At 38.0% G+C, this 21,116-nt stretch overlaps 1 protein-coding gene and 1 pseudogene across 3 annotated transcripts; one reads left to right on the forward strand and one right to left on the reverse strand.

Moving 5' to 3' along the window:
• Positions 1–3,203: 3,203 nt before the first annotated feature.
• SSBP1 (single stranded DNA binding protein 1) lies at positions 3,204–20,266 on the reverse strand. 3 transcript variants are annotated; one of them, XM_008051097.2, is made up of 8 exons: positions 20,081–20,266; positions 19,499–19,564; positions 16,833–16,893; positions 15,660–15,800; positions 15,371–15,458; positions 13,039–13,127; positions 9,766–9,839; positions 3,204–3,417 (listed from the first exon to the last, which is right to left on the reverse strand). In XM_008051097.2, exons 2-7 carry the CDS (start codon positions 19,520–19,522, stop codon positions 9,796–9,798), a joined length of 447 nt encoding a protein of 148 aa, XP_008049288.1. In that variant the 5' UTR covers positions 19,523–19,564; positions 20,081–20,266; the 3' UTR covers positions 3,204–3,417; positions 9,766–9,795. The 3 variants fall into 3 exon arrangements, with proteins under 3 accessions (XP_008049288.1, XP_021564797.1, XP_021564798.1); XM_021709122.1 differs by lacking the exon at positions 3,204–3,417 and having other exon boundaries at positions 9,691–9,839; positions 20,199–20,218; XM_021709123.1 differs by lacking the exons at positions 3,204–3,417; positions 20,081–20,266 and having other exon boundaries at positions 9,691–9,839; positions 19,499–19,565.
• On the forward strand, positions 13,480–14,121 carry LOC103252483 (annotated as a pseudogene).
• Positions 20,267–21,116: the final 850 nt, after the last annotated feature.

Genomic DNA, 21,116 nt, shown 5'->3' on the forward strand with positions numbered 1-21,116 from the left:
CCTAATTTCATTTTTTTCTGGATGTATGGATGACAAAGTTTCTAGCACATTTGTCAAATAATCTATATTTTACCCAGTAATTTATATTGTCACTTTTCATCATGCTTCCATACATGCATGGTCTGTTTCTGGATTCTCTATTCTATGTCACTGTTTTTTTGACTCCTGCATCAACACTGTACTTCGTTTATCTGTGTAATTTAAATTAAAAAAACAAAGTCTTGACAAATGGCAGAGCAAGTCTCCCATTTCCTTCTTCTTCAGAAGTATGTTGCTCATACAGGGGGCCCAGTAAAAACCCAGAAATATCTTTTGATGGAGGTACCTTGTAGTACAGGTTTCCCCTTCCAGTTAAGTGTTCTAGGAACCCATTGGCAGCTCACGCTATTGTGAAAGGCTGCGTTTGGCTTCAGTGAATTTTTTTTTTGAGATTCAACACGTTTGTTCATTTCATGATGGGTGTTTTACAAGTGCACCTGCTCAAAACACACTGAATGTTCAGCAGTTTTTGACCAAAAACAGCATGACCCCCATGCCCCACCCTCCCTATTCACCTGATCTCACTCCAAGCAACTATTTTTTGTTTCCCCATATGAAAAAAGTCCTTAAAGGGAAACATTTTGCTGATGTGGAAGAGGTGAAACAAAAAATGGCAGAAGCACTAAAAAGCACTAAAAGGCATCAAATTAGACAAGTTCAAAAACTGTTTTGAGCAGTAGAAAAAGCATCTCGATAGTTGTACTGCATTTAACTGAGAGTACTTTGGAGTTTAAACTGAAGTGTAAACATGGAAGAATACACAATTTTTAAAAAGTAAATTCTGGGTTTTGGGGGTCTCCCCTTATACTTAGACCTTTGCTTATTGATATTTTTATAATCAACCTGTCAAGTTCCCCTGAAAAACTGAAGGAAAATGATGTAAAATTGTTTGATCTGTAACATCAATTTGGGGAAGAATGACACCTTTACAATATTTGATGTTTCCTGTTCTCACTCTTAAGTGGATCTTGAACAACTACCATAATACTATAAGAAAAAGATTGATGGTGGTGGGAAACTATGGGGGGTGGACAGGGAGAAGGGAGGTGGGATTAATGGTAGTCAGTATCTGTCTGGGGAAAGGGGGGCATACCTCATCAACAAGGGTACCTGCACAATGAATATTTGTATACCTGACCCGTAACTATACTCCACAACTTTAAAATAAAAAATATATATTAAAATAAATAAATAAAATGTTAAAAATTTGATGCTTCCAATAAACAGACACGGTGTACCAAAATGAGTAGTCTTCTTTTAATGTATTTCAATAGAATTTTATAATGGTCTCCACAAAGACATGCACTGGACCCTCCCCACATTTTCCAATAATTTTGTGTATGGCATCTTTTAAAAATTATATTTGTTTTGCAACTGGCACTTAAATACTCATCTTATTTCCAGCAACTCTTATTATCTGTATTATTTTTTCTGTGTAATAATGGTATTTGTGAATAACCGTTTTTCCTTTCCAATCTTAACTTTTTTCTTTTCCTTCTGTATAGCACTTGCTAGAGTCTCAGTATAAGTTGTTAAAGAGAAGAGGTGATAACAACCTTGCAATTTTGAATAAGGCACCCTTGCCTTGTTCCTGCCTTCAAAAAAAATTTTCCAAACATGTCTGAGCAACACCTTTGGCACATACTTTGTTTTTAACTTTCAAGTCAAAATGCCTGTGATCAGGGAACCCCTTCTTCTGTGTCACCTATTCAGTTTCAGCTCCATATTTATTTTTAAATTGTCACTTGGAGACTTGCCTTTCTTCTCACAAGCCCAAGACTAAGGACTAAATTATGCCCTGCCCACCCTCCCAACTCCAACCAATTTATGTTGAAGCCCTAACCTCCAACATTTGGAGATACGGCCTCTAAGGAAATAATTCATGTTAAAAGAGGTCATTAGAGTGGGGACCTGCTATGTGTAGGGACACAAAAAAGAGTCGTGTCAGCATGTAGAGATGGTGGCCACCTGCAAGCCAGCAGAAAGAGAGACCTTACCAGAAAGTGACCCTGCTTACAAACTCATCTTGGACTTCCAGCCTTCAGAACTGTTAAGAAAATAAATGTTTTTAAGGCACCCAGTCTAATTTTGCCATGGCAACTGAAGCAGGCTAATAACATGTTAATGATGCAACTAAAAACTGTGATGTAGGATTGTTCCCTTCCCACCCCAGAGGACCTAGGCTCCTATTCTGCAAGGGGAAGCATAAAGACAGTACTTTTTTTAAATTTTTTTTTGAGTTGGAGTCTCACTCTGTCGCCCAGACTGGAGTGCAGTGGCCGCTCCCAGTCACTGCAGCCTCGATCTGCTGGGCTCCGGCAATCCTTCCGCCTCAGCCTTCCAAGTAGCTGGAACTACAGGCGCACGCTACCACACCGGGCTAATTTTTTGATTTATTGTAGAGATGAGGTCTCACCAAGTTGCCCAGGTGGGTCTCGAACCCGCGGGCTCAGGCAATCTACTCACCTCAGCTTCCCAAGGCGCGGGATTACAGGTTGAGCCACCGAGCCCGGCTGACAGTACTTCTTATGCGCCTTTATTCACAAGGGGCAACTAGTTAAGGATCCTCATCAAGGACTATAAGCAAAATTAAGCAGTATCTATTTGATGTGATAATATGCTTATGTTCACATTTATTTATTTAGGACACAGGGTTTGGCTGTCACTCAGGCTGGAGTGCAGTGGCTCTATCATAGCTCACTGCAGCCTACAACTCCTGGGCTCAAGTAATTCTCGCGCCTCAACCTGTAGTCCTGAATAACTGGGATTACAGGTGCGTACCACCACACATGGCGAATTTCTTGAAGTTTTTGTAGAGATGGTCTAATTTCTTAAATTTTTTTGTAGAGATGGTGTCTATGTTACTGAGGCTAGTCTCGAACTCCTGGCCTCAAGTGATCCTCCCATCTCAGCTTCCCAAGTGCAGGGATTATAGGTATAAGCCACTGTGCCTAACCACTTATGTTCACTTTTTTAAAGACTAATTGCTAAGGTTTTGCATACTTTTTATGTCTAATCCCTTCCCCAAATTTAATGACACACATTTAAAACCTGAAGGACTATGGTAACAGAGGTAAGAGTAAAGAACTAACCATGTATGTGGACATAAAGGCAAGAATGTGCAAATTCGTAGGGATTAGGTTTAACTGGAAAACACAAATAAGTAGCTTAAACAAAGTAGAGGTTTATTTGTTCTCCCAAAGCAGTCTGAAGGCAGACTGTCAAGAACTGGTTTGGTGGTGGTTTCATGGTGATCACAGATTCCAGTTTCTTCCATCCTCCATTCTGAAGATCGCCTCATGGTCCAAGACGGCAACTGGAGATTCAGTCATGAAATGTCCACATTCAGATCAGAAAGAAAAGCTGGAGCATGAGGGTCTGGAGAAGCACAAAGGATAAGCCCTCTAACAGTGAGCTCATATAAACAATTTCCTGGAAGGATCACCAAATGAATTCTCCTGTAGCCTCTTGGTCACCCCTAACTTCAAAGGAGCACAGAAAAGTAGTATGTGACCTGTGCGCACATCACCCTCAATAACACATGGGCTCTATATAGAAGAGATAACAGGTCCTTGGTAGTGCATTAATCCTGTTTTTTTTTTTTATTTTCTGTGTTTTATGAAATTTGACACCTTGGGGTCTTGCAGACCCAGAGAAGGACTGCCCCCCAGGTTAGCTTATTTTTCCAGTCAGCAAACAATGTGCCTGAGAGCATTCTTTGATAAGCAAATCAGTCAGTCTTAAGTCCACACTCTGTCTCCACCTCCTTTTCTCAGGCTCATGCAGTCTAGAACACTACACCCTGGCTTCAATCACCCTAGCTTCAATTGCTCCAGGACCAGGAACCTGACAACAGGGACCAATCTGAGAGCGTACAGCCTGCTGAAATTATTCAAACTACCCATTCCTAAACTTGCTCAAGCTTGCCTGTCATGCCTTACCCATTCAGCCCCAAGTAAAACACAACAAAGACTCTGGCCCATGCCTTCTGTCTCCTGACCAACCCTGGGGCTTCCTGGAGTGGCCCTGCATAGCATGACTCCTCCTCTTAAGAACCGTGAGTAATAAAAAACTCTTCTTTCAAAGACGGTCATCTCCAAGGTCTGTCATCTTACTATACATGGTTAAAACAAGTACCAGATACATTTTAAAACAGGTGGGCAACTAGAAATCTTTCCCACAATATGGTTTCCTATAACAGAAAGCTGGAATTCTGTCAACATTTAAAAGTTATCCCACAAAACCTGTTTATAATGTGTTTGGCAAAAGAACAAATCAGTCTGGTCTCACCTTCTCTTCTGAACTCCAGAGTAATATAATCAACATGCTGCTAAGTACCAGCTATAACATCTGCAAATAAACTATGTTTGAAGTTAAGTTTGTTATCTTTCCCCTTTCGAATCTGCTCCCACATCCATATTCCATAAACTCAGAAACTAAGTGCCACTATCCACAAATGTGCCCAAGCAGGAGCATCAGAACCATCTGTGAATGGCTTTTTCTCTTACAAATACCAATTGTGTCACCACTAGATCCTGCACGGTAGCTATAAGTCTTCTTAGGCTCTAACCCAGAGTCTACCTAGCACAGAATCTGGCACAAAACTAGCTAATATGTGTGGAATCAATGGGAATCCCAAATGCCCTCAAGGCCATTCTCCCCCGCCACCCTCACCCCTGCTCTACTAACATTTCTAGGCTGCTGCAATAGCTTCCTAACTGCCTCTAGGCTTTCCCTTTCTACTCTTTACTGTCCTTCTAAAGCACAATTCTGGAAAAAGTTCCCTGTTTTCAAACCTTCTATGGCTCCTGATTTCCAAAGTTCTCTGCAAGTTCTCAAGACCCTTTACAATCTATTCCAAACTCACTTTTTATGTCTCATCTTTCACTGCTTCATAAGCTTTTAAGTTTCTGGATCTTTCTCATGCTGCTTTCGCTGCTGAAAACTAACCTGTTTTGTTCATCACACCCTAACACAAGTAGCTATATAGGCTTCTGCTTATCTTTCCCAGCCAAGCCTAACTGTGAGCCCCTTCAAGGCAGGGGTCCTGCCATATTCTTCCCTCTATCCAGGTCTTGTACCGGTACATGACATGCAGCAGATGCTCAACTGACCTTGGAATTTATAAAAACCAGATTAACTGTGAATAGTTTTGAAAAATTAAAAACAACCAAAAAACACCACCAACGTGGAATAAGTACTCAGTAATCCATGAAAGTTAACAACAACAAAAACGTCAAGAACAAAAAACTATTCTAAGGTTAATATGCTCTTATGAGTATTACATGAAACTTAATGAGATGGACATAGTGGATGAAAGAATGCTACACCTTGTTGAAAACAACAATAACGATAGCTCACATGTACTGAGCACTAATTTCAGTTGCTATGTATTAATACTATGCATTAGATAGGCTACATGTATTGTTTATTGTGCTGTGTTCTTCATGGCTGGCCCTTAAAGCAGGTACCATTATTTTCCCTGTCTTATAGAAAAACAAAAGATCTGAGGTAGATAGTCATTCAGCAGGATCCTGCACTGGTGAGTGGAGAAACAGGACTTCAAATCCAGGCTGTCTGACTGTAATAATAGTTTAGCCTTAACTAATAGTTAACTAATAATAGTTCAGCCTTAACCAACTTTTTTTTCTTCAAATAACAGGTAAGGCAGAGAAACTAAATGTCAATATGCACACCTGTATAGCAAAACAGGACCATGACATCCCAAACACAGCAGAGAGCAAACAGATGAGGCACAGAGAGGCAAAAAGAGAATTTCCTTATCATGGCTGCATGATACCAACAACCTAAAACTCTACACACTACCCTATGACAGACTGTGAGGCCAGCACAGAGGCAAATCACAGTAGTGAGGGAGATGTCCGTGCTGCTGATGCCTGCCCAAGTCTCACCCTCTTAAGAGTAGGTCTGACACATTCTTGAACAACGTTCTCAACTATCTCAACTGCCAATAAGTAAATGACGAAAGGAGCATATACTCTGAACTTATTCTAACCAGTAGAGACACAGCTTGATGTAAAGAAAGCAAGTAGAATATGTTAGGATAACATGGTAGGGACATTAACTGGCTCATTTTCCTGTAGAACTCATAGACTGAGAATCTTCTCTTTCACTAATAACTCTCCTCAACCAAAACCTATGATAGGATGTATGCTGCATAGGGCACTCTTCAGAGGCCAGCTGTGAGGCTGTGAATGTGGGAGCCAATGGAGAGTGGGCACAAGTGGAAGCAGGTCGGGGAAGAAAACAAAATGCAAACTTCACATACCTGAGTTCAAACTCCAGTCGTGCATCTTATGAACTGTATGACCCTGACGAGTGATTTAACCTCTCAGTTTTGTGTTTCCTCACCTGTAAAATGGCATGTAGTACCTCCTTCTTAGGATAAGAATAAAATTAGGCCATGATAAAAAGTACTTAGCTTAGTGCGTCATATAGTAATCAGAAAAGAAATGTCAGTCATTAATGATTACTGCCGCCTCTTAAAAGATCTCCTTGTAACTCATTAACTTCAGAATTATCTTTCATTTTCTACAATGATTTTCCTGCTGTTATTCCCATCGATCTTCACAGCATATAATGCAAATCCTAACAGAAACACAAGTAAAGTGGTCCTGTCCTCACTTTCAGGTCCATGCTTCAGTCCCACCCAACTGAACAACATTTAGAAAGCCCTATAATGCCACTCAGGCTGAGCTGAATGGGGACCAAAGGGAAGTTTGAGTAAAAGACAACCCTGTTTCAAGAACTGCATGATTTCTCTTGGGAACAAAGGGAAACTGCCATTAATGTTTCCTAACTACGTCTCAAAGGTTAGGCTGTAACCCAGCTGGCAATAACAATAATCCCCAAAGAAATGTATACTCTATTGTCAAATCAGCCAGAGAAAATATGTCTTTGGTGTTCTGGAACATCTCTGTATTAATTGTCCAGTGTTTTTTGAGAAATGGATGACACTTTGAGAACTGTAATGATATGACCCAACAGTGATTATACAGGTTGGTCATTAAAGCAAATTATTCTGGACTGTGCACACATATTAAGAGATGAATGAAGTATACAAGCATGAGATGCTGAAATTCAGATGGTGGAAAAAAGTATATAAAAGATTTTCTTGTTCACATCCAATACATGAAGTGGTAGTGGTTGAAGTAAATGAGTTGAGTAAGTCTGGTTTAGAAATAATAGAAGATTTTTTTCCCCCGTGATGAAAAAAATTTTTTTTATAAAATACATGCTATAAAAAAATTGGAATATACAAAAATATGAAGAAACAAGAAAAAACACACATCATATCCCTATCCAGAGATAATCATAACATTTTGATGTTTCTCCTTCCAGACTTTTTTAAACCTATACTTATATTTTTCTTTTTTTAAAGAAAAAACTTCTTTTTCAAAAACGAGGTAATATCACACATTCTATTTGATACATTTTCTCTCACTTTTCTATCATATTCCTCTTTCCATTTAACATGAAATCCCCAAATCAAGGTCACAGGGCAGTTTTCTGCAGGTTTATTTCCTGACGCGATCACAGCATCAAAAAGGGAAATGCAGGTCCCTACAGTCTCTTACTCCTATCAGATTCCACAAATCCATCCTGCACCTAGACCAGCTTAGGAGTAGCAGAAAGTTTCTCAACAGATGTAGCTGCCTACATGAGGAGGGCAGTTTATGCTCCAACTGGTCTGGGCCACTGGGTCTACCAGAACCATACACTTACTGAGGACACAACACTATGTAACTGACTCTGAAAGAGCAACTGCCTCAGCCTCATAGCTTTCAGAGACAAGAGAAAGGGTGCAATTGCCAGTGGGAAAGTTTGGAGAAGAGCCCCTCGGCCCACTGTGATTCTACAGGGCACACTCTTCTGCCCCTGCATCCTGCACTCAACAACTGGGGAGTTGGTAATTAGGCTCTTTTGCTCTCTGTGTCATTTTCCCAAAGTACAGATTTATTACCCTGCTTAAATACAAATACTAATATATAACTCCTCACAATGTTTAAGGAGTATAAAAACAACTTTGCTAATGGAAAAAATAAAGAGTTGCTCAAAAGATAAATTTTAGCGACTTCACAATTTTGTGTATGTGGCATAAAAAAATAAGGATGACATCAGCAGTCAGTTTTAACGTGTGAACAGAGTTAATATGCTGATTAGTGGGTCCTAGCTGCAGGAAAAAAGATGGCTGGTAGGAGAAAACAGTCATGAATTTTCTACTATTCCTGGGCAAGGAGAGGATAAACCAAACTGTACTCCAAGAACAAAAATGCTACCGAAGTTTACAGAAAATACCTTAACAAAAAATCAAGGGCTTCTAACATAGCATATGAATTCTGAACCAGTAAAAGTTCAAACTCTCAGGCAGAGGGGAAAGGACATATACCTGGGAAAACTACACAGCCTGGGCCAGAGGCCAAACTGGAGACAAACTGGTCTAGATAAAACGAGAAACTTCTACCATTTGAACAAACCACCTGTTCAGTAGCAACCAACCTCTGGAAAACTGCAACAAACTAGCAGGCAGACTTGGGGAGGACTGATTCAAAACTTTAAAAAGCAAAAGACACAGGCCAGGCACAGTGGCTCATGTCTGTAATTCCGGTATTCTGGGAGAAGGCCGAGGTAGAGGATTGCATAAGCCAGGAGTTCAAGATCAGCTTGGGCAACATAGCAAGACCCCATCTCTAATTAATTAAATAAGCAAAAGATGCACTGAAAAACTGAGTGTGTTTCATGTAACGGTTACTGGTAAATTATTAGTATTCTAAAATGTCTTGAATCTTATATTAAAAAATTATACAATGTACATAATGATCTCTATGTGCATCAACAGACCACGTGGAAAAAATGAAAGGAAAATGCAACAGTTGAGGCACTAAGGCATTGTCAAAAGTTAAGAGGACATACTTCCATCCTCCCCACTCTGGATAAGACTTTAAATGGACAGAGAGGAAGGGCATAGAAAGACAGAAAACAATAGAACCAGATTCCTATGGTTATCACCTGGAGATCAACTATTTAATCTCCAGTAATACTGTGGGTCCTTACTGCTGGTTAACTAAGTTTCATAAACGCTACTAGTGAAACTGTCCAAAAACAAAAGATGTGAAAAGGTAGGTTAGCCTTAAAGATATTTGGGTTAGACACACCCCACTGTTCAGCAATACCCTTCAATTTCGGCCAAAGCCACTGGAATCATTCATCTATTATCTATTTACTGAGCAGTTATTCTGAGCCAAGCACTGTTTAAGGTGCATCTACACAGAGAAAATTCAGTCCTTAAAGTCCATAGAGCAAAAAGGTAAGAAAATCAACATTTATAACCATGGAATAAATGTCTGACATACAATAAATGCTCACAAATTCACTGAGTGGCTGAATCAATGCCATAGCAGAAGTGTACATCAAAAAACAGGAAGGCTTCCCAAAGGATATTTATCCCTTTGTCATAACACAGACAGATAAACCTGAAAGTTCACTATTTTGTATACTTGTGCATAGAAATTACCCCTAAAAAAAATAAAATAAAATAAACTGGTAAATACCATAAAAGATAGTAGCAAACCAAGGTTATGCCACAAAAAGAGATGAGAGAATGACAGACTGGAAAAATATTATCACTCATTTTATATAAAAGATAAGTTTAATTCTTGTCCTTAGAAACTAAAGAGTATACATGATTTGGAAATGAGACTGTACCAAACAACGGCCAAAGAAGAATCGTCCATGCTACTCCTTCTCTTTTGCCTGGTCACTCAGAAATATAATGTTATCTGTAAAGAAGCCAAAGTATAAATATTATTTTTAGAAACTTTTCTCCATCTCACTTAATAATTCCCCTCTAATATACACACATTTTAGTGTTGTCCACTGAAAGGATTTTAGACAAATTTTCAAAATACTAAATAACTCTTGCTATGTTTATGAGAAGTATATATAGTAGGTATAAATGGAGCTAAAAGTTGGGCATTGGCTGTTTGTGCAACAATTCACATCTCGTTAGAAGATATTTCTTATCTTTCCTGAAAACAAGATAAAGTCTTCTCAAAAATAACTTCCTTCAAAAGAACTGATTACAAAACTGGATGCTTGCAATGCTTGGTCAAATGTCATGAAAGCAGGCAGCACATCCTCAAAGAGAAAAGGGCGAAGTATATAATTCCACATTCTGGAGGCATGGAAGAACAGACAAGGGTCCACATGTGGCCCTGTTAACAATGACAGAATCTATTTAATTTAGGTTTTTAAGTAAGTTTAAAAATTCATAAAGAAGAAATTTTATTTTTAAACAATAAAATAACTTCAATACACCCACTCTTGGGAAAATTTTTACTAATCAGTATTACAGAGTGAGCATTTTTATCCAAAAATAGCAAACAATGCACTTAAAATGCTCCTCCAAAGGGGGTAAGCAAAAAATAAGCAAAAGAAGAGAGGTAAATGGTACAGCTCTCCTTCAGTAGTCATAGGGAATTGGTTCCAAGACCCCTATAAATACCAAAATCCACAGATGCTTAAGTCCCTGATATAAAATGGTGTATTACATATAACCTACGCACATCCTCCTGTATACTTTAAATCATCTCTAGATTACTTTTAATACCTAATACAATGTAAATGCTATGTAAATAGCTGTCATTCTATATTGTTTTATTTGTATTACTTTTTTATTGTTGTATTGTTGCTTTTATTGATTCCTTTTTTAAAAAATATATCTTTGAACCATGGTTGGCTAAATCCACAGATACAGAACCCACATACACAGAAGAATGACTGTATTTCCCGTATAACTCCAAAAGATCTAGATTCTTACAACTATACAATTATTCACAAAGGACTGAATATTTGTTCATGACTCGCATCCTCCAAAAATTGAAAGTTTGGTATAGAAGGGTTACTTCAGATGAGACTATTAGAATTGACATTACTGTGGAAAAGCCAAGAGTGCCATCCACTGGTAATTATTTTGAAGTTAAACATAGGATCCCTAGAAGAAAAATATATGACCTATAAAACAGATTAACCAATAAACTCTATTTTTGGCAATTCAAATATCACTGAAGATTTCTTTAATTTTGCCATCAGTCATAAACCTATATAGTTAAAGGCTTACGACCATGTTAATGAAAAGTTTGTGATCATCATGACTGATGACAAGAGAAAAACAAAACAGCAGATCATCTGAAATGCTTGTTTAGCTTGGTTCATAACAACTCAACAATCTGAACAATCCGAAATTTACACACACACTTGGTTTACAATAAAACACAAATGAGAGTAGGAAAATACCTATGTTACTTTTCAAGATTAAAATACTTTCAAAGAAACTCACCAGTAAAAAAAATATGAGCATTATTTACAACAAATTATAATTTAATTAATTTGGTATATGAACTCTAGAAAGGAAAAAGATAAAAGAAAAATTTATCTATTAAAAGGGCCTTAAGATATATGTAAACCATGTAATATAATGTATGACTGTTTACTTATGAAACAATCAAGGAAATTTGAACACTGTGATGTTTACTTTAAAAAATTGAGCAATAATTTCTTAATAGGGGGTATGATTAATAGCATGGTATTCATGTTTTCAAAAAGATACCTTATCTTTTGGAGATACTTACTGAAATTTAAGAATAAAATGATATAATGTCTGAGATTCGCTTCAAAATAACCCAGGTGGAGAGGACAAGCGGCTGGAGGCATGGATGAAGTAACACTGGCCATCAGCTGGTAATTGATGAAGTTAAATAGTGGGAGTTCATTTTACTACTTTTATGTATGTTTGCCATTATCTAATTTGGGCATACCTCAGAAGTTCTTAAACATCAAAACATTTCTACAGTAAAATTTCTTTTATTTCCAACTACTTTATAAGAAAACAGCTTCTTAGTATTTATATTACTAAAAATAAACAAGGTAACAAATTGAGGTTTAACAAGGTATAACTTTAGTAATTTATTCAAGAAGTGAAAAAACCACTATCTATCTTATTAAAAATACATTTCCAGCAAAATTTTAGTTTTTATATTTATATATTAAAATTGTTCTGGTCATTTAGATACTAAGAACAACTTTAATGATAAGCCAGTCAAGCATAATTTGTCAAAGATAGAGTAAATAATGAAAGATTTTTAACTGTACAATTCTATTAAGATACACTTCTGAGGAGAAAATGAAAATTGTAAAACAAATTCAAAGAGAAAAATAATGCGAAATGTCCGAATGTTGAAGAGCTTGTTCACGTATTTTTTTTTTTAATAAGGTGATGGGTATCAAATTCCTATGGCATTTAGAGTCCAGTAATACATTTAAGAGTAACATAATTTTATATTGAAAAAAGGTCTTAATATCACCGAAAGTTGTTCAGAGGGGTATGTTATCTTCAAAACTCTTAAAAAAATTTCAAAAGTTTAAAAACTCTTCTCTAGGGGATATCTTCTTAATCTTCTTTAAGCTTTAAGTGTCCACCTTTCCTAGGTTGCATTGTATTTTGTTTAAAGAGAACATTAAAAACTGTTTAATTTCAAGTAGAAATTTCAGAATACAAAGTACCAAAAAGGGTCTGAATAAATCTGCACAAATTTCAGATGCTACTCACATTATTAGTGTAGCTCTATATTGGCACATGCTTCTCCCTGTTTAGGCCACGTCCTTCAAAAAAACACTAGATTAAGTTTTTCTAATTCTCAATAATAAGGTCCGACATGGACAATTCAATTTTAGACTTTTCTCAAAAGTTACTTGTGAACTAAAACTATAAAAATAATTTCCTAAAGTAATAGATTAATGTAGAAACTCTTAACAAGCAGAAAAACCAGAGTCATAGAATTCTTCTAGTGAGTTGCCTTACAATCTCATCAGCATCCATACTCAAAGTCCCTGTTAAAGTGACTTGTACTATGGCCAAGGTTTTAAAGGAGAGGGGAAAAAAGGAAAAAAAAAAAACAGCTATTATCACAAGCTTCTTACCAGCTATGATTGTTGTTGCTTGTCGTCTCACATTATTTTTATCCATGTATTCACCATAGTCTACTTTCCCTTCCACATAAATTCGTGACCTGATATAAATAAAATTTAGTTCTTGGGTGAGATCCTAATATGTTTTTTAAAAAGAGTAAGGTCAGGGGTGGTAATGAGCATATAACAAGAATGAAGTATATAATCATACGTAACCATTTTTGCTACCACTTCTCAAAGTTCAGAATTAGGGGTACTGAAACAGAATGTAAAAACAGACTTGACACCAGCTAGGTAAAAAGGACAACATTTTTTTTAATAAGGTGTTTTCCTTATTAAGCTATTTTCCTATGGAAGTTAAAAAAACAAACCAAAAAAAAACTGTTCAAAGGGAAACTTAGCAGCATATTGGAGATCTCTAGCTCTTTTCCGATTATCACACCGCAAGGAGCCATGAGCAGCAAAGTCTCATGCAACACGCTATACGAGGCAGTACGGGAAGTCCTTCAGGGAACCAGTGTAAGAGGCAGAAGTTCTTGTAGACGGTGGAGCTGCAGGTCAACCTGAAGAACTATGACCCCTGGGGCAAGTGCTTCTCTGACACCCTCAGGCTCAAGTCCACTCCCCACCCCGAGTTCTCCATGTGTGTCCTGGAGGACCAGCAGCACTATGATGAAGCCAAGGCTGTGGACATCCCACACATGGACATCAAGGTGCTGAAGAGGCTCAACAAGAACAAGAAGCTGGTCAAGAAACTGGCCAAGAAGTATCATGCCTTTTTAGCCTCAGAGTCTCTTATTAAGCAGATTCCATGAATCCTTGGCCCAGGCCTAATTAAGGCTGGTAAGTTATCTTCCCTGCTGACACACAAGGAAAAAAAATAGTGGCCAAAGTTGATGAGGTGAAGTCCACAATCAAGTTCCAGATGAAGAAGGGGCTGTATCTGGCTGTGGCCACTGGCCAAGTGAAGATGACAGATGATGACTATAACATCCACCCAGCTGTCAACTTCTTGATGTCATTACACAAGAACTGGCAGAAGTTCGGGCCTTATACATCAAGAGCACTCTGGGCAAGCCCCAGTGCCTGTTTTAAGGCACATCCTAATAAATCCTCATGCCATTGTGGCAGTGGGGGAATTACTCTAGGAGTAATTTCTAGTGTGTTACTTTCCTTGACATTTGATTTTGGAGTTCCTAACATTCGATATTCACTTATTTATCAATTCCTTTCTGTAGTGAAGATTAGATTGTTAACATTCAAAATAGGAGTTTTCAGCTTAGTATATCACTCTGAGTTAATTACCAAGATTATTTCTACTCAGCTGAGTATATCACTCAGAGGTAATTACTAAGAGATTTCTACACTATCTAGAAGGCTGAACTAGATGACAATCCTAAGTGGTTTGGGTTTTTTTTTTTCCCCTAACAGTGATTTTAAAGGGTGGAAAAATGACCATAATGGTATCAGTTCTGAATGTCTACCACCAAAAAGTACGATATAGAAAGAAGACCAACAAAATCATCAGGTACGCACACACACATACACATTCATCAATTAGCAGGTGAAAGCACACACAGACACTTTCCTTGAATATATGTGTTTGTGTGTATGTATATGCACATATTCATCCATATATACATGAAGGGCAATGGAGAGACATATGAAGTTATGCAGTTATTGAAAATAAATAAAAACAATAGTCATTGTTGAATTACTTTCCATGAAATAAATTTTTACTATTTCTACAAAACAATTCAATTTCTAAACAAATTAATTATTAACACAACTGCATTAAATATATTTTTGTCTTTCTGAGTTTGGAACAAACACTTTTTATATATATTCAACCCAAATATTCCAAAAGAGAACTACTAAAAATAAAATAACTACCATGACTATTACCATAATAACTCAGTGTATCAGGTGTCAGACATTCCAGATCCTCTGCTAGGGACATAATGTGAATGCCAAAAGGCAAGACCACCCTCAGCATCACTGGCCATAGAGGCACAGGGACTCCTAAAAGCATGTGTTTTCCTTGTTCAAGTAACAATACATTTTGCCTTCTCTCCTGCTTCATCTACTTCTATTTATGTACACCCTTTATTTGCCCTACTTTGTAAGATCTTAGAAGGCTAACACCACATTTTATACACCTCTGAATTAGTTACACACATGGCAACATGCCAAGCAGATAGTATCAAGGACTTAAATACCTCTTAAATTATAGAGTAATCAGCAGTACTCAGGGATACAAGAAGTTATATAATCCTTGTCATGAGAACTTGTTATCAGTTCTTTAAACCATTCAATCCAGAAGACCCTTCCTTCTTCAACTTACCCTTTTTTCACATACTGATATGCCACATCTCTGAGGCCTGGTCGGAATACTGATATTCTGTGCCATGTTGTCTTTTGACTGACATCACCTAAATCACAAGAGTAGGAAACATAGTTACAAATGCCAATAGACAACATGCCCAATAAAACCAATGTCACAATTTCTAAGAAAACAGAACAGGCTGAAAAACACTTTATCTAAAAGTAGTTTATCTATAAATTAGGTAACTGGCAATAAATAATATCCATTTGTTGCTGGTAAAATAAAAACCCCAGTCTTTTCTACTCACCCATTTGGTAAACTTCACTGTCTCCTGATCGCCACATCTCATTTGTTGCTAGAGAAAATATTGTGACTGGATTTTTTCCTTCCACCTGTCTCATGACAGGGTCCTGACCCACTCGGCCAAGTAACTGTACACGATTCAGGGCTGAAATGCAATGTGGAGTTAAAATGAGATCGAGAACCTGCTATGGCCTGAATGTTTGTGCTCCTCCTCCCCAAATTCATATGTTGAAGCACTAACCTCCAGTGTGATGGCATTTGGAGGCAGGGCCTTTAGAAGGCAATTAGACTTAAATGAGATCAGGAGAGTAAGGCCCCCATGGTGTCCTTATAAGAACTGCCATGTGAAGACAAAGAGAAGGCAATCATCTGCAAGCCATGAAGAGACCCTGCACCAAGAGCCTAATCATGCTGGTACCCTAATCTTGGACTTCTAGTCTCCAGAATTGTGATAAATAAATGCTATTGTTTAAGCCTCCCACTCCATGCTATTTTGTTATAGCAGCCCAAGCAAGCTGAACATTTAAAAAATCCACACCTAAGATTAAGAAAAATATTCAGAAGAGGAATAGCTACAAGTATTGTTTCAATATCTACTTCTATATTAAGCTAAACCCAAGCTCTAGAAGATCAGAAAATAAGTTAAAGAAGTGAATAAAGAGAGGTTAAGAGAGAAAAAAGGAGAGTTGCCAATAAAGGAGAAAACAGTCATGAAAAAAGGAGCCCAACAAAACAAACTATAAGCTCTTTATCTTAAATTCTTCTTTAAGATATCCTTTTATAAACTGTCTATGGAGCTAAAAGAACCAATCTGAGATCTGCAAATCTTTATAAATATAAGGGATATTTCTGTGAAACAGTATTTTTCACAATTTCAACCTAATATAACAAAACTCTGGAAGACTCAGATACCCAAATATGACTCAAGCAAATTCTTATGCAGGACACTGATAACAAGAATGAATAGACTGACTAAAAAGGAGAATAAAGGCACAATTTATGCAAGGTCCCCATAGCCTAACGGAGGCCAAGCCAAGAACTCAAGATCTGAGGAGCAAATGGGAGTCAAAGGCATGATGATACTGCAGTTAGCCCAACCAATGCACTTCTAGAGCACATTTGAGAATATTAGCACATTACCATAGACAATGTGTACACTTGGAAATTAACTACTTACATCTTTCGAGAACCAAACTGCTAGCTGTTTCAGACTCATGTCTTACAAACTGATGAAGTACCTAAAAGGGAACAAATGTGTAACACAGCTTTAATTTTCAGGACAGACAAATACAAACAGAAGACCTGCTCATATCCATTCACCATTTAGTCAACATTTCCTATACGTTCAAGAAGAGATGAGAAGCTCTTTCCATGTTCTCCCAATACAGTGCCAGAAGAACCAAGCAATCACATTAAGTGCAGCTGACGATAGAATCCCAAAGGTACACAGAAGGTACTAGAAAGCACGCCCCAAAGCTAACTTACAGTCCCCTCCTATTTCTTCTGAGGCAATCCCCGATTACAGTCTTCTGTGTTTATACACAAAAGGTAAAACTGAAACAGCACCACTCTCACAAAAAAAGAGTATGAAAGTGATTGTAAACCCAACCTATCTCTAAGACTTGCTGCCAAGTATTGTAAAAATTTAGCTTTCACTAGCAGGAGACACAGAAAGAAGCAAAAAGTACATACATTCGATAGAGTAGGCCAACTTTTTAAAATAAACAACTGGTATTATTATTTCTACATTTTGGTTATAGCAGACTTTAGAAGTAGACTTTGAATTTATCTAATATGGGTACAGATTTAGTCCATAATTTAGACTAAAGGAGAGTAGAAAGAGATCAATATTGTATAGTTAGCATATTAATGAGTAGATTCATTAATAACACAAGTAATGATTAGCATATATAGAGTAAATGCAATAGCATTACTCAAGACTCACTCTCAGCCATTAAGAACAGATAGTTTAATGAGAAATAGGCTGAATTCCAATAAAACAATACAGTCCCTGCTTTAATGACACGACTGATTTCTGACATAGCAACAGGAACAAATTCCAAAGTCAGACTCCCTGTGGATAAAACTTGAAGAGTCTATGAACCTGCCTTCCCCTAGTTGTTCCTTCAGAACTCAAAAGAACTAGGAAATACCTTCAGTATGCTTAACCTGAAGTGTTTCAATTAAAAATGAGCAAAAATGTCAATAGGTAATATCTACTTCACAAGGCTATTACAAAAATGAAATAGTTTTTTCAGTGAGCTTAGCCCTTAGAATTCTACAAATATCTGATTGAAAATTTCATGCTTTTAGTAGATCAAAAAAAAGTCTGAGACCCAAATTTGGTTCTTTGCTAAGTACAAAGATCTGGATGTCCAAGTCAAAGTCACATAGTTGTCAAAAAAGGGTAATAGCTCCCACACAATAGAAGGAATTTATGGCTAAGTGATTTATCTATTGTCAATTAATTAAAAAACTAAATCTGTAAGTTATGTAAAACTATCCTCACTTTAGAGCCACGGAAACCGAACCCCAGAGAAGCTGTATAACCTGCCCAAGATCCTGCAATAAATAAATGTCAAATCATCTCAAGGACCCAAAACCTCCAAAGCCAAGACTGATGCTGCTTTCCCACTGCCCTCTGTTGCCTCTGACATTCTATTTAAGGGCTACTGTAAAGATGGGAGTACACATCATCTGAGAACTAAACAGTCTACCAGAGAAACACTTTCCAAGTGGCAGCATCGTTAATATAAAAAGCACAAGTCCACAAATCCAATATATACCACTTCCTGGGGTACTGTCAACTATATAATCCTATTACTAAATTTTGAAGCACAGGGTGGATGAGAAAATAAAGATGTATTACAATATACTACAGAATCAAACTGCTAACTAGTACCTGTGTCGTGATTCTAAATATGTACTAATTTGAGTGCTCAGATATGCCAGAGCTTGTACATATAAAATAAAAATGTCTCATTTTGGCCATACAAAAATCAAAACCTGCTGGAGAAGAAATAGGGAAAGGATTAACATGGATAATTTTTAAAGTCAAAGTTTTAACTCCTGTGCTTGGTTTTTAAAGACATTTTAATACTGTAACATGAAACAGTATTATCAAGACAGTAATAACTTTTTATATTTCACATTTCTACCACAGAAAAGCAGGTTAGAGGTACAAATAGGTTAGATGGGCATCCAAGAATATAAGCTTAATTCAACAGTGGTGGGGGAGCAGATTTCATACAGGAACTGATTCTTCACTGTTCTTAATCGGAGGAGGGAAAGTAGGAGAGCAGTATTATAAAGGATAATACTAACTTCCAAAGCATGGTAAGTAAGGTGAAATGGTAGTCTAGGCTGGCTCAAGATGGACTAGCATGAGTAGATAGATGAGGAGCCAGAATGAGTGGATTGAGAAGGAATTTTGTACATAGTGAATCTGTGGTGACCCTGAGACCTGAGCTGTTCTCCTTACTGTGGAGAGATGGGGAGAAGAGGAATATCTAGTAACAGAGTCAGAAAAGGAACCACATACCCTATAGAAAAATGAGAACAAGATCACTAAAGACCTTAAATGCTCTCTAACCGAACTAAACACAAATAACACATTTTAAAAATTAGTGATTCCTAATATATGTGAATAAACTTGAATTTCTTTTTTAGTAGGCGTTGTTTACACAGGTAAAGCCTGTCCCCAACCCCGGATATTACATGAGTACACAGAAGTAGGTGGATGGACCCAAAGGTTTTAACTTGCCCCTGAAAGTTAAAAGCAAAAAGAAATCTGATCACTCGGGATCATAACATACCCCAGCATTAATACAGAAAAGTGTCTACCTGTAACACAGGTCTTCGAAACATGGTCTTTGCTTTCTTTCTTACAGTCTAATCTTTAGAATCTTCCTGAAGGAAAAAAAAAAAAAGAAAACTAATATTATATCTCATAGCAAGAGCACAAGTTCACCAGTCCTAAATTCCTAACTGCATTCATGATTTTTATGCTCTCCAATGTGCGACCACAGCATATCAATGTTCTGCACAATTGTTTTCCCCACCCCCCATCCCCGCTCCCCAAAAATGGCACCTGTGTGTCTTCTTGATCTCACATAACTTCCTCTTCCTCCTACCCATACAAAAAAAAAAAAAAAAAAAATCTGATTCTGAGCCACTGCCACTTCTGATCCACAGTCATCTCAAGTTCCATTCAAATATAAGCTGCCTTAGGGCAGAGAAGTCTGTCTGCTTTACTCACTGCCATGTCCCAACTCCTAAAACTGTTCCTAACACATAGTGAGAGCTCAATAAATATTAGCGTCTTCAAGGGACGTAAATATGAAACCTGTTGCTGAAAAATTACTGCCTCCCTTCCCTTAAGCAAAGACCAAAGGGCGCGGGAGATCCCGAGCGACCTAGCCTCACCTACGGGTCATGCGGCGCCCGTTCCCAAAGGCGGCGCTATCACCCAACTACGCAGGAGAACTGGGAGGAAAAGGCGGAGTCCTTCGCACTTGTGAAAAGGGCAGGGCCGGTCACCTACACTGCACCACCTCCCGAGCCGAACAGCCCAGAGCGCAGTCCCCCCGCACCACTCCTTCCTCTCCTTCCTTCCTCCTCACCTGACGCAATAGCCCGGACAACCTCCTGCCCGGGGATCACTTCCGGTGCACAGAAGACGCAAGATTCGCGAGAGGAAACAGGAAATGCTGCTGTAGAAATGCCGCCAACCAGAACCGCGGGAAACACACCCCCAGACTTCGCGAGTTCCGGGAGCTTCTTTTCAGGCGAGAGGGGACGAATCAACGCCGCCGCCTGGTGAGTTCCAACGATATGTAGTTTCTAAATAAATTAATGTATTTGGTGAGCTTCCCCACTCAGCCCAGGAGGGGGCGAGGTAGGCGAAGCAGAGAATAACTCGCTCTGCCTGGAGAAAACCAACACAAAAGGCCCAGTCTCCTAAGGCAGTAAGAAAAGCAGAAAAAGAAAGGGAGTAGGAAAAGGGCTGAGACCGCAAAACGTAAGAGGGTGCGAAAACACGGGCGATCAAGATAAATTATATTTTGATGCAATGTTTTAAAAAGTCAAAATTAATGCAGAAATCAAACTAACAGTCGTGTGACCCTTAACAAACCAGATAACTTTCTGAAAAATGCGTCGTTAGGGAGTTTCATCACTGAACGAACATCGTAGAGCGACTTCCACAGCCTACGTGGCTGCTAGCACAGCTAGGCTGTATGGTGTCGCCTGTTGTTCCTAGGCTACAGACTTGTTCAGCATGTTGCTATACTGAATACTGCGAGCAATTGTAGTACAGTGGTATGTGTTTGTGTTTCTAACCATAGAAAAATATGGTGTAAAAGTTATAAAACGGTACCCCATATAGGACACTTACCATGAATGGAGCTTGCAGGACGGAAAGTTACACTGGGTAAGTCAGTGAGTGAGTGGTGAGTGAATG

This window comes from Carlito syrichta, unplaced genomic scaffold, assembly GCF_000164805.1.
Source record: "Carlito syrichta isolate Samal-C Ts95f unplaced genomic scaffold, Tarsius_syrichta-2.0.1 Scaffold163527, whole genome shotgun sequence".
Classification (NCBI taxonomy): Eukaryota; Metazoa; Chordata; class Mammalia; order Primates; family Tarsiidae; genus Carlito; species Carlito syrichta.